At 36.9% G+C, this 13,954-nt stretch overlaps 1 protein-coding gene across 2 annotated transcripts in view; it reads right to left on the bottom strand.

The window, feature by feature from the left end:
• Window positions 1-136: 136 nt before the first annotated feature.
• LOC127438976 (phosphatidylinositol 4-phosphate 5-kinase type-1 gamma-like) overlaps window positions 137-13,954 on the bottom strand; it is a 34,795-nt gene continuing 20,977 nt past the window's right edge. For both annotated transcript variants that reach the window (XM_051694937.1, XM_051694938.1), the window contains 10 exons: window positions 12,758-12,841; window positions 12,607-12,655; window positions 11,202-11,286; window positions 10,861-11,022; window positions 9,601-9,742; window positions 9,482-9,511; window positions 8,836-8,940; window positions 8,176-8,332; window positions 4,086-4,175; window positions 137-3,098 (listed from right to left, as the gene is read on the bottom strand). In XM_051694937.1, coding sequence (XP_051550897.1) covers window positions 3,096-3,098; window positions 4,086-4,175; window positions 8,176-8,332; window positions 8,836-8,940; window positions 9,482-9,511; window positions 9,601-9,742; window positions 10,861-11,022; window positions 11,202-11,286; window positions 12,607-12,655; window positions 12,758-12,841 — 907 coding nt within the window. In that variant the 3' untranslated portion in view covers window positions 137-3,095. The remainder of the gene's footprint in view (window positions 3,099-4,085; window positions 4,176-8,175; window positions 8,333-8,835; window positions 8,941-9,481; window positions 9,512-9,600; window positions 9,743-10,860; window positions 11,023-11,201; window positions 11,287-12,606; window positions 12,656-12,757; window positions 12,842-13,954) is intronic.

Here is a 13,954-nt window from a genome sequence, read left to right as displayed (position 1 = left end):
TCATGTTTGTGGAGTCAATTTAAAGTTAATTTATACACTACCGTATACTGATTTGACCACTAATAGAGAAAATAAATGCTGATATAAGCTGTTGATTAAAGACAGCTGGGTTGGAATTGGCAATTGGTCACTAAACTGTAGTTTAAGGCTTGATCAACTTCTTAACATAGCAAAGTAGTCGGTCCACTCATATATGGACCGCCCCAGGTAGCTAGTTTCTATGTCAGCAAGTGGCATACAAGTGCTGCTATCTACATGAATGGGGTAAGAATGAAATTATGCTAAAAAAAATTTCCTGGCTTGTATAGCTGATGCGCATGTGCGTTCTCGAGTTAACAGATGTCTGTATCTAAATGGTGATTGGCTCTTTTCTCCCATTCATTTTAACAGAACTGGCCTGTCGCTGGAAATAGTTTTCCACTGAAATGTTAAAATGGGCACTAAATGCCATTTATTTTGGCCCACAACCCTCTTGGAGCAATTAAAATTCCTTAGTAAATTATGTACATTTCAAATATAAAAGTAATTGCAACCAATCAACAAGTGTTCACGTTTGCTAGAAAATGTTTGTAATTTCTAAGCAAAAAAATTTAACTACAGTGGTGGAAGTATGAATATTGCAGCAGATGTCAGAATTGGTTGAATCCCATAAGTGTTTAACAGTTTACAGCTTTTGTATGTGGTGGCCATGACCACACTAGGATATAGCCTAGTCAGCGTAATTCCCATGTTGTGTTGGCAGTGGGCGCATTCAAAACACCTTTATAAATCTTTTTGTTTTGAACCAGTGGTTCAGAGTGCATGTCAAACTGGCTAAGTCTCGTGATTTCGGCAAACAATGCTTCGTTATGTCATACAATTTCGGGGAAATTTGCGGTTTGACATGAAATATTGGCAGAAAAATATATGGCAGTAGATAAATTTACAACGCTTTGTCATTGTAGCTATTTTTAAGGTCTTCCCATTACATTTACATGTCTATAACCAGCAGAAATCATTGGCATGCTGTGTTTCAAGCCCTTTGAAATGGCAAATCATTTTGTGAAGCAGTTGATTCAATTGCTCAAGTTTTGATAGCTTTAACTTTTTGTTTGTTTTATCTTGTTCTGTTCTTATTTTAAGGCATGTTTAAAACTTTTTACATTTAAAACTAACTGTATCAGACAAATGAATGGTTACGTTTAGTGTTTGATTTGGAGCAATTACTTTTTTCTTTTTCAGTATTTCCAGTTCTGTCAGTTTTTTTTGTTAGTCACAGTTTAGCTTTTTCGCAATCAACATTTGTCAGGATAATCTGACTGAAATTAACAAAATAAAAAAACTGAGACAAGAGTTGTTTATATTTATTATAGGGGTTTGAACAAATATACACGTATCAGTCCTTCTGTGTTCTTTTTGCAAAGATTGATATGCTGTACATCAATGTAAATGGACATTTTCACATTATATCATGCTCCTTTTGCTATTGTGGGGCACACATCTTTTTGACCACACACAAATGGCTCAACTCTTGGTAGAGTGATTAATACAGTTGTATGTCTTAAGACTGTATAGATCTATTTAAAATCCAAACTGTAAGATTTACACGTGATACAAAGAAACAGCCTAGACTTAACACAAGATATGTTGCATGTCCTTGACTCTGGAAGAATGCTTGGGTTTTCCTTTCCCAAACCACTTGTGCAAAATAAAAGATTTAAAATATATATTTATATGTATTTATAGATATATACAAATTATCTAGGACACTGTCATTGGTGAACCAGAAAAAAATCTGAATATTTTAATTACAACAGGATTTATGTTGGCAAAAATTTAAGGCAACCAAAATATGTGTGCTACACTTTACAAATGTATTGCTGCTGTAGTCCCTTAATTTAAGATTCAATAGCAACTGGCCACGGCACATTATAAGGATCAGTGTGGCACACTTCCATCGTAAAATTATACACGTTTACTCAAAACAAACCCACTCAAATGCATACACAAGTCTATACATATGGATTTACACTTATTTTAACTTGCACTTTGAAACACTTATTTATGAACATTTCTGATAGTGAAATGATTGTGATATAAGACATTTACATATTTGGCCTCCCACACAAGTTAAGTCCCATCTAGAAATTTAACTTCTCTTAAGACTGTAACAGCCCTCTCTGCAAACTATATTTGTACAAAACATTAATCAAATATCAGTTCTTATCTCTAAATGAAAATCCAATACATTTTAGCTAAGGGACTTTGGTTGTTGCCAAATTTCACACACCTATCATTAAACTCCAATTTATGAAAGTGCAAACTTAAAATTAAAAGTAACACTATTGCTGTTACTGTAGTCTGAAAGGCTTCTGATGAATCAAAATAATTAAAAACTAAATTAAATCTGCTTTAAAAGACTAACAGAAAGGAAAGATATTCAAGTGAACTGTTGGGTCATTTGCAATAATGCGAGGAATCGCTGTGGAAATTCACAGAGCAAATTATTGTGTGGAAAATGTTAATAAAAGGAACAATGCTGCCTGGTAAGGAAAGTTCTGAAGTGCATTATAAATCAGAGTAGTTCAACGGAGCACTTAAGGTGCCGTTCAGACCGACCGCATTCTTGTGCTAAAAAAGCTAGATGCAGAGCAACAAATAGATCAGAACGCAGTGTTCCAAGATGGATTTGTTAAAAGTTTGTTCTTTTTAACTTAAAGCGGCATCAAAAAATGGGGTGATGCTGCACAAGATGCTGAAAAATGGTGCAACGATCGAAGACCACAAACACGTTTGGTGTGAACAGCCTCTAAGTCATGAGTCACCCAAGCTTGAACTGGAGAACACGTTCACAGTATGTAAATTAGAAAATTAATTTATTATTTGCATTATTATAAGTATGTCTGGACATTGGTATTACTCTCTTGGTTTTGTTTGTGGAATGGGTGAAAAGACAATAAAACTGATCGAGCTCAAGTTGATACGGAGGACAGTAATAAATCCAAAGGGAGCAGTCGTCAGCTCAAACATGGTGTGAAACAGCCAGTAGAGCTTCCATAATGAGATGCCTCTGAAGAGTCCAAACCTCATAGCTGCCGATCTCTGGCAAGGTCTGATTACTGTTGGAATGGACACAAATTAAGTGTTGGAAATGTTTGTGATACTGAGGTTTAAGTTCCAATATGCATGCTTAAAGTAAGGCGTAATTGATGGACTGTTGAATTACCGAAAACTTAATAGACCCAAGGTAGTAATGCATTACATTTTTCAAAAATGCAATGGTCCAGTGGTAAAATTTAAGACTTAGACCACTGTTCCCACATATAAATGTGTATATCTCAAGATATTTTTTAGGTTTTCATCTCAGAAATGCTCTTGTGTGAAGAAATACTTTGTTGCAGCACTGTTTAAACATCAAATCAAAATTTTAGTTTTTTGGCTTTTAATACGTCTGTTTGTTTTAAGGCCCTCTATATGCTAGTGTATTCATAAAATGTTGACCAAATAATCTTTTAGCAGATGTACGCATTTAAAATCTCCAGTCTTTTTCTTTCGGAAAGACATGTTAAAAATATTGATGACTCATCTTGCACTGAAAGGCGTACCCAAATATTTGTCCAATCAAATGCTCTCTAGAATAAAATGTCCCTCCCTCTAATACCACCTGCAACAGACTAGCAATAGCAAGTAGCAAATCATGGTTCATGGCTGTGACGTAAACTAAAGCCAATTGGCTTTTTTTTTTTTAAATTGACAAGTAGGAAATGTTCCACCCAAGGTTCCTGTTTCATTAGGAATCATCAACAGTAGAGGAAACTGCTTGTAAAGAAATTTCATGGGGTCTTAGAAACAGCGTAATGCGATGAACAAATCTGGAACTTCTTTGAAGTTGTGTCAACTAAACAGATTCAACAATGGTGCATTAAAAGCATACATAATGCACACAAAGACACGTACACAATACAATGTTGTCATGCATGTGGTCATTAGTACAATAATAACACCAAAGACAAAAGTTATACAAAGACTGCAGAGATGAGTGTGATGGCATTCTGGAAATTTCTCTTTACAACAAACAAGACGGCCAAAACACAATTTACACTTACTGTTTCACTCTCGCCTTCGTCCTCTGGCAGAGTCTTTGACCCTGAGGTGTAGTGCAGGGGAGAATACACCCAGCTCCTGTCCTCTGGAGGCTACTCATACATAACCAGGACAGCAGAGAGCGCCACAACGGGATTGAGACACAAAGGCAGCCAGAGGAAATGTGCAAAGACCCCAAGAGAGGAAGACAAAAGTACAGGATAGGGATGGGCCGATACCAATAATTTCAAGTCCAATATCACTGATACCAATACCGATACTTCTATTATATTGAATTATTATTATTTTTTTTACATTTGTGTACTCTTACTACAATATTACTTAAGTAAAACCATGGTTAACTATTTTATTTCATTATTTATGAACAACAATTACCCACAAACTCATACGAAACGTCACCTTTAGATATGTTGTTATTGTAGCGTGAATTTACTCCAGAAGCAGTTTCTCTGATTTTCTATCATCTCTACAAAGCACTGCTCCCTCTTGTTTGAACAAACCTTGTTAAGATGCATGTTAAGATGAGTGGAAGAAGAAATAGTTCCCATCCTGCACAAGTATTTGCTAATATAGCCTAATCATTTTTATTTCACTTTGAAGCTTATGATTATTGTTCATGGTAACCAACTGATATATCCCTAGCTAAAAAAAAAATGTTAGAATCGATATTTTTGACACAACAACAGTATCGGAAGTATCGACACTTTAAGATCGATCCGCCCATCCCTAGTACAGGAAGGATCAAATAGAAATACAGTGGCTAGATGACAGTCGTGTCTTTATAATAACCTCTTATTGCGAAAGTCTAGTTAGTCACATGCAACATTTATGCACCATAGCTGTGTCCGAAATCGCCCCCTATCCATTTATAGTGCACTATTGTGGGTGTTGGTCATTTTGAGTGTTTTCTACACCTCGTTCCCTACATATGTTCACTCATTCTTACCCACAATGCACTCTGATTTCATGTGTACAGCCGATGTACACTCGCCGACGGTATATTGCCCATAATGCACCGCTGGGAGGATTTCCATATAATCTTTTATTTCACGCTCTATAGTTCTTACCTTTTTGAAAAGACATTACTTGATTAAAAACATTATGTTAAACTACAGCAAGCCAAAAATATACAGATATTTTTAAGATTATGCAGATGAAATTAAAATAGATTCTTGATTATTTATTATTATTTTGCCATAAACACATCTCAATATCAAGTGATTTCATTCTTCACTTATTTACTGAGGTGACATTATTAACTGAAGACTGTACACAGTGGAAATGATCATTTACCGGATGTTTCAGATATTAGGTAACATGCAATGTTTACCTTTAGAATTGCTATCTGGTCACGTGAGGGCACTACAGGTGCATCTCAATAAATTAGAATGTCGTGGAAAAGTTCATTTATTTCAGTAATTCAACTCAAATTGTGAAACTCGTGTATTAAATAAATTCAATGCACACAGACTGAAGTAGTTTAAGTCTTTGGTTCTTTTAATTGTGATGATTTTGGCTCACATTTAACAAAAACCCACCAATTCACCATCTCAACAAATTAGAATATGGTGACATGCCAATCAGCTAATCAACTCAAAACATCTGCAAAGGTTTCCTGAGCCTTCAGAATGGTCTCTCAGTTTGGTTCACTAGGCTACACAATCATGGGGAAGACTGCTGATCTGACAGTTGTCCAGAAGACAATCATTGACACCCTTCACAAGGAGGGTAAGCCACAAACATTCATTGCCAAAGAAGCTGGCTGTTCACAGAGTGCTGTATCCAAGCATGTTAACAGAAAGTTGAGTGGAAGGAAAAAGTGTGAAAGAAAAAGATGCTCAACCAACCGAGAGAACCGCAGCCTTATGATTGTCAAGCAAAATCGATTCAAGAATTTGGGTGAACTTCACAAGGAATGGACTGAGGATGGGGTCAAGGCATCAAGAGCCACCACACACAGACGTGTCAAGGAATTTGGCTACAGTTGTTGTATTCCTCTTGTTAAGCCACTCCTGAACCACAGACAACGTCAGAGGCGTCTTACCTGGGCTAAGGAGAAGAAGAACTGGACTGTTGCCCAGTGGTCCAAAGTCCTCTTTTCAGATGAGAGCAAGTTTTGTATTTCATTTGGAAACCAAGGTCCTAGAGTCTGGAGGAAGGGTGGAGAAGCTCATAGCCCAAGTTGCTTGAAGTCCAGTGTTAAGTTTCCACAGTCTGTGATGATTTGGGGTGCAATGTCATCTGCTGGTGTTGGTCCATTGTGTTTTTTGAAAACCAAAGTCACTGCACCCGTTTACCAAGTAATTTTGGAGCACTTCATGCTTCCTTCTGCTGACCAGCTTTTTAAAGATGCTGATTTCATTTTCCAGCAGGATTTGGCACCTGCCCACACTGCCAAAAGCACCAAAAGTTGGTTAAATGACCATGGTGTTGGTGTGCTTGACTGGCCAGCAAACTCACCAGACCTGAACCCCATAGAGAATCTATGGGGTATTGTCAAGAGGAAAATGAGAAACAAGAGACCAAAAAATGCAGATGAGCTGAAGGCCACTGTCAAAGAAACCTGGGCTTCCATACCACCTCAGCAGTGCCACAAACTGATCACCTCCATGCCACGCCGAATTGAGGCAGTAATTAAAGCAAAAGGAGCCCCTACCAAGTATTGAGTACATATACAGTAAATGAACATACTTTCCAGAAGGCCAACAATTCACTAAAAATGTTTTTTTTATTGGTCTTATGATGTATTCTAATTTGTTGAGATAGTGAATTGGTGGGTTTTTGTTAAATGTGAGCCAAAATCATCACAATTAAAAGAACCAAAGACTTAAACTACTGCAGTCTGTGTGCATTGAATTTATTTAATACACGAGTTTCACAATTTGAGTTGAATTACTGAAATAAATGAACTTTTCCACGACATTCTAATTTATTGAGATGCACCTGTATGTGCATACATATCCTTGTTCGTCTGTGTTTATTCTTATTGGCAGTTATTATTAATATAATTATATTTTAAACATTATGAACATGAATATGGCAAACGGAATTTAGTTTAAAACCATTTAAAATGGAGAAACCATTTAGTCTATTTATACAGTATATGTTGATTTGATGTGCTAAAAACGCCTATCTAGCGCATGTTTACATAGAAAAACAATTGAAAAACTAAATGGGCTTACGCAAATCACAGTCGGTGTGAACATCCCCTTACTTATTTCACAAAAGAAAAGAGCTCAGCCAATTGTAGTAAAGCTCATTTATGTACAAAAGTCTTAAAGGTAGAGCAGCTAAACCGTCCTGTTAAATTGTAAGGGTCAAAGAGAGGGTGGAAAATGGCTAACATTCTGTGAAGTGCAGAATATGTCCTTTTTAAAAAATATATGGATGTTCATTGCAAACTACAGAGGCTAGTTTCTATAACTGTCTCTAAAACTAGCTTGAAGACTTATAGTGTGCCTCGTATTTTGCCTCCTCCTGTGGGAGATGGGCTGACAAACACGGAGACTGCCAGAGAACTTACAACAGGCAGCCAGCCAGAGAAAAAGAGAGATGGAGAGCTATTTAGAAGTCGATAAATGAAAAATCTGACAGCTCCATTAATAAGAGCGAAAGGAAGCAGCTGGTTAAAGGGTGCTAAAGGATGAATAATTCAAGAGGTGGCACTTGCATGTCTCTAGGCCTTTGGAGAGCTTCTTTCTGCACACAACCCAGTTTATAAGGGATCCATATTAGGACCTCAGTGTCTAACAAATGATAATGATCGCCAATTCTCACTGTTTTCTTGGCTGTACTCGGAGACATTGCTGTATAACTGTACCTTATTTGTGGATGCACTGGAGCAGCCCATCGTTTTTGTCATTCGTGCAGCCAAATCGGTTAGAATGTTTCTATTGTATTGCTGTTATTCAGAGTAAATGCACAGATATACATACACTGTCAGCACTTAGAAATAAACAAAAGGTCCCAGGAATACAGGAGCATGAAATAAGACCCAGGCAAGTTCCCTGAGATTCACCCAATTGCTTCCTTTCAGTGTATACGTGCTGCAAAACATTAAGTGAATAAACATGAAGATATAGGAAGACTTACAAAGCAGATGTCTGTAACTGGCACATCTTCGTCTTCGTCCACAGAGGCTCGGCTGGTGCAACCCGAGGCCAGACTGGCACTGTCAGATTCAACCACTATCCTGGGGCTCGCTGGGACGAAGCACGACAAGGCTTCTGGAAGCACCTCTGGAGCTTCACTACATGTAGCAGAGAAAAAAATGTAATTGAATTTATGGAACCGGGACTGGAATGTGTTTTTCGAGATGTATTTGGTGCTTTGATAGTGCTTGGGTAATAGTTTAATATTAATAGAATCCAATTATTGAGGAATCAATGAAAGGCATATTTCACACAAAAATGAATTGGAATCAAACAAACTAACAAACCATAACTGAATTGTATTTACACTCATTGTAGCCCCTATTATTAAATGAGGTAACCGGTGTAATTAAGAGCTTCCTGTTTATGTTCAACTGTGGCAGTTGCCATGGAGGAGTTTTCCCACCATTGTGAAGAGATTCAGCTAAGCTCCCCAAAGCAAAAGCACAAAGTTTGCATTTTTGAATAATAATTGCAGTTCATTACACGTCGTCTGGCACCTTTTAAATGGAATGCATAGAAACAAACGTTCAGTCCCAGAAATCTGGTTGCTGTAACAAAATGTAAATTCGAGGTCAATTTTAGGGTGTTGTGTGCGTACCTGATCTCTGGCGATGGCTGGGGAGTCACAAGGGTGGGTTCACTGTCATATCGTCCCTCCACTTCCGCCTTCACTGTGATGGTCAGCTGGTCCTCATCCTGCATTCTACAACAACACCAGCAGAGGGCCAAACAAACCATATAAACGTTACAAAGAAACAAAGGATCTCTTAGTACTCCACTTAACATTTGACATGCCCAAGAGAGTACTTCCCTGCTACATTGATTACATTTTAAGACTAAGCTAATCAAACATAAACCATTTAAACTTGCTTTTGAGAAAGCTTACATCTGCCATTGCATGCCTTTGAATTCATGTAGCACTTTCTCTTAGGATAGTTGACCCAAAAACGAAACTTCTGTCGTCAAATACTTTAGTGAATTATGATTGAAATTTTGGTCAGTTTCTCACACAAAGTTATTGTATGGCTTTAGAAGACTAAGAACATAGTGCATGAGTCATACAAATAAAAATAGCCTGTTGTGTTCCACATAAGTAATAAAATCAGCTCAGCAGCAACATGAGTAGGTCTATATGACAGAACTTTAATTTTGGGTAAACTATCCCTTTAAAGGAAAAATAATTGGGGGAAAAATCTAATGATGTCACAAGTCATAAAGGATAATAGTGCCACTGTTTTACTTACACTTCTTCATGACTAGACTGGGTGTGTCTCCTAAACCAAAGAAAACAGAGAGAGTATTGTAAAAGTTGCAGGTTCATGCTGTGACACTGGAATAGTGGGAGAGGGAGAGAGAGTGTTACCTGTAGCGTGGGTATTCAGACGTGTCTGACGGAGAGCGTTCTGGGATAGACAGAGAAGTGGTAGAGGAGAGCGTGGTTGCGATGGAGGCTGTGGTGGCCTCCTCAAATGAAGGAGGGGTGCTGGGGAGCACATCTGCCCGACCTGAAATGAACATGAAGAACAGGAAAGTCAAAGAAAACAACATACAATTTGTCAAAATTGCATATGGAATGATTGAACAGAATTTGAATAGACAATTGAACAGAGTCAATCATAAAACACTATAAAACACAGCATAACTAGAAAACCTGAGAAATTTGATCAAATATGTACACCAATATTAAGTAAAATATGTTTATTTGAGAAATGTTAATGTATGAATGGTTATGGATTTTAAACCATGCACTATGTACTTTGTATAACTTATCATGAAATATATTAATTGAATTTCCTTCCTATTTGTGAAAACAACATTCGGATGGATGGATGGAATAATATGATGATAGATAGATAGATAGATAGATAGACAGACGGACTGAAAGATACAGTAGAATAATATGATGGATGGATCTGTGGATGCACAGATAGATATGATGGATGGATGGATGATGGATAGAATAATTTGATGATGGATGGATGGATAGAAAGATATGATGGATGGATGGATGGAATAATATAATGGATGGATGGATATAAAGGTATGATGGATGGATAGAAAGATATGATGGATGGATGGATGGAATAATATAATGGATGGATGGATGATGGATGGATATAAAGATATGATGGATGAATGTATGTTAGAAAGATATGATGGATGGATGGAAAGATACGATGGATGGATGATGGATAGAAAAATATGATGGATGGATGGATGGATGGATAGAAAGATATGATGGATGGATGGATGGATGGACAGAAGGGTGGACAGACGTTGATGGATGGATGGATGATAGATGGATGGATGGATTGACGGAAGGATGGACAGTTGATAGATGGATGGATGGACGGTGGGATGGATGGATGGATGAATGGACGGATGGACAGTTGATGGACGGATGGATGGACGGTTGATAGATGGATGGTTGATAGATAGATAGATAGATAGATAGATAGATAGAAAGATAGAAAGATAGATAGACAGATAGATAATACCATTTAAAATAAAAAGCTGCATCTACTCTTCAAAGAAAATAATAAACTTGTTAAGACAGATTGTTATGCCTCACATGTGATTACATTTATGAGGTTTGTATTTTGTATTGTATTATGAATCTTACCATCGTCATCCAGTGTAGGGAAACTACGGGTTCCTCTCAGGTCATAGATGTTCTCGTCTCTCACAAAGGACAGCTGGCTGGCCGACCATGCGGCCCCGGGGCCGCTGTATTTGGCCACAGACAGACTCCCACGACCCCTTTTCGACGGAGAGGATTTCAGCGCTGAAATGATAATTGTTTTACAAATGCCCTTAAAAATAAAAACCAAGTTCGAAATCTTTGTGCAGTAACTTGATTAAAGTCTCTTATTACTTCATCATAATTACTGTTGTAGAACATGAAATCATTTCTACAGTATGTGATTCAGTGGTATAAAATCAACTCAGAATCAGTTGACTTACAGGAAGTCTTCCTGAATACAGTAGTGCTCATGAATCTGAAGAATCTGTCAGCATAGAAAGAAGGTCTGTGAACAGACACTGTGTCCTGAACAGTGAAAAAAAGGTGAAAGAAAACGAGAGAAAATATTAACATAGGAACCCGCAGAGGTTATAACAAAACAATCTGAATAGCTCCAGTACATTCAAAACATTTTGTCTCTTTAATTCTAACATTTTTAATGCAAGCTTAAAGGAATGTTCAAGGTACGATACAAGTTAAGCTCTATCGACAGCATTTGTGGCCTGCTGTCGATTAGATGATAATTTCGACTCATTTGTAAAAGCAAGTAAAAATCACAGTTAGAGAATAGGTTAAAACAATGCTTTGAATATAATGTTAAAATTAAACTAGTGTGATAAAATCACTTACCAACCTTGACTGTACAAAGTTATATCCAATCTTTCAACTCATGTCATGACTATGTAAAGTCAGTAAACCCTGTAACTTTTACATGAAATGCGCAAAGATACCAGAAAGTGACTGTTTACACCCACAACAGTAGTCCTACCATTAAATAGACCTTTAACACAACTTTACAGCTCAAATAATACACTTTTTTGTGTGTGTGGAGGAACTAATATAAGAGCTTTAACAAAAATACATGCTTTGAATTTCTGTTTTAAAATCCTCTGAAATGTCTTGCCTCATACACTAACCTTGTAGGTCCATTACTGCTTATGCAATCTTTTTATTGTATTAAACCCTGAATATTGCCTTACATCACACATATAAATACATTTTAAATATCATTCAATATTTGACATAATACGCTTAACATATGGACACCTGGAAGGTGAAAAAAAATCATATTCACATATTTCTCACATCCACTTTCACAGTGTGTTTGCACATTCATTAATTATTCCTGGTGTCATCAGCCAGCACTTATACATCTTCCACTGCCAGCTGGTGTGATTCACATATAGTCTCCAGATCTATAAATAACTTAATTAGCATGCAAATTAATCTTGAACCATTCACAATATGGCGTAGACAGATGCGTCAGAGGCAAAAATGGTAAAACCTCCGTTACTGATTGTCATGGGCAGCCTCTTTTCTCACAGCTGAGCCGAGGGAAATGCACTTCTAGAGCAATAAAATGAGAGTGTAGGCATATGTGTGCTTCCCTCATGACCAGCAGTAGCACCCAATGCCAAATCCACTGAGAAAATGACCCAAAATTAGTGCACATTTTATAAGCATTTCCTCTCAGAACCAGTAATTCTCACTAAACTATTCATTCGAATGTTGATGTGAAAATAAAGGAAGAGGATGGAATTATGGTGAAGGTCAAAGACCACAGAGTCTCAAAACATAGCTTAAAGCAGGTTATCTTAGTGCCAAGATTACATCCAAAATTCTCACCCCATCGTGGACTAGAGCCTTCCATGTGTGCTCTAATTTCTTTATTAACCTACAAAGAAAGGAAAAACATCAAACATTGCAGTTCAGTGCTTCTAAGTCACACATTTCATGATGTAAATCGTAAGTGAGTTGGAGAGGTTGACGCAAGCACCTGTAAGACTGCAGGATGTCGATGATTCCGATGTACAATAACAGACGCTCTCCTCTACCATTGACCGCAGGAATACCACCCATCCTGAAAGCAACAAATATATGGAAATAAATTCATTCAAAAGATTTTTCTTGAGCAAAAAATAAACCAAAAATTTGCAGAATACAAAAAAAACAAAAAAAAAACAACAACTTTGGAGACATCCTCAAAAGAAAAATGGTCCACAAAGAAATTAAATAATGTCTTTATTCATTTACAAAGGTTGTATTTTTGGCATAGGGTTTATATTTGTGTTATGGTCAGTCTGTAGTAATTAGAATTATAAATAGCATATTTTTAGCTTAATTTAAAAATATATTTCAAATAATTAATTAATGCAATTAATTTAAATATAATTAGTGATTTAATAATTAATTTAATAAAGGCCTTTCAAAGGGAAAGTCCACAATTAGGTAAACGTGTTGCTGCGTATGTGTGCAGGTTTACTTAGATAGAATTAAATAACTTAGCTAAATCTGACAACAACTCCCTTTAAAGGGATAGTTCACCCAAAAATGGAAATTCTCTCATTATTTACTCACCTTCATGCCATCCCAGATGTGTATAACTTTCTTTCTTCTGCAGAACACAAATTAAGATTTTTAGAAGAATATCTCTGTTGGTCCTCACAATACAAGTGAATGGTGACCAGAACTCAGAAGGTCCAAAAGGTACATAAAGGCAGCATAAATGTGACTAGTGGTTTAATCCATCTCTTCTGAAGCAATGTGATAGGTGTGGGTGAGAAACAGATCAATATTTATGTGCTTTTTTACTATAAATCTTCACCTTTGGTCGGTCCAAACCATTAGGTGGCTAAATGTGCAAGTGAAAGTGAAAGTGTAGATTTTCAGTAAAAAAGTACTTAAATATTGATCTGTTTCTGACCCACACCTATCATATCGCTTCAGAAGATATGGATTTAACCACTGGAGTTGTACTACTTTTATGATGACTTTATGATGACCTTTGGGAACTTCAAAGTTCAGGTCACCATTCACTTGCATTGTTGAGATATTCTTCTAAAAATCTTAACTTGTGTTTTGCGAAGAAAGAAAGTCATACACATCTGGGATGGCATGAGTGTGAGTAAATGATGAGAAAATACCCCCCCACCCCAACAGCAGAAGTCTATGGTATGTCTCCATTTAAGGCCAA

Source organism: Myxocyprinus asiaticus, chromosome 50 (assembly GCF_019703515.2).
Source record: "Myxocyprinus asiaticus isolate MX2 ecotype Aquarium Trade chromosome 50, UBuf_Myxa_2, whole genome shotgun sequence".
In the NCBI taxonomy this organism is placed as follows: Eukaryota; Metazoa; Chordata; class Actinopteri; order Cypriniformes; family Catostomidae; genus Myxocyprinus; species Myxocyprinus asiaticus.
Note: the sequence above shows the minus strand (reverse complement) of the source record. Positions and strands in the feature narration are given on the sequence as shown.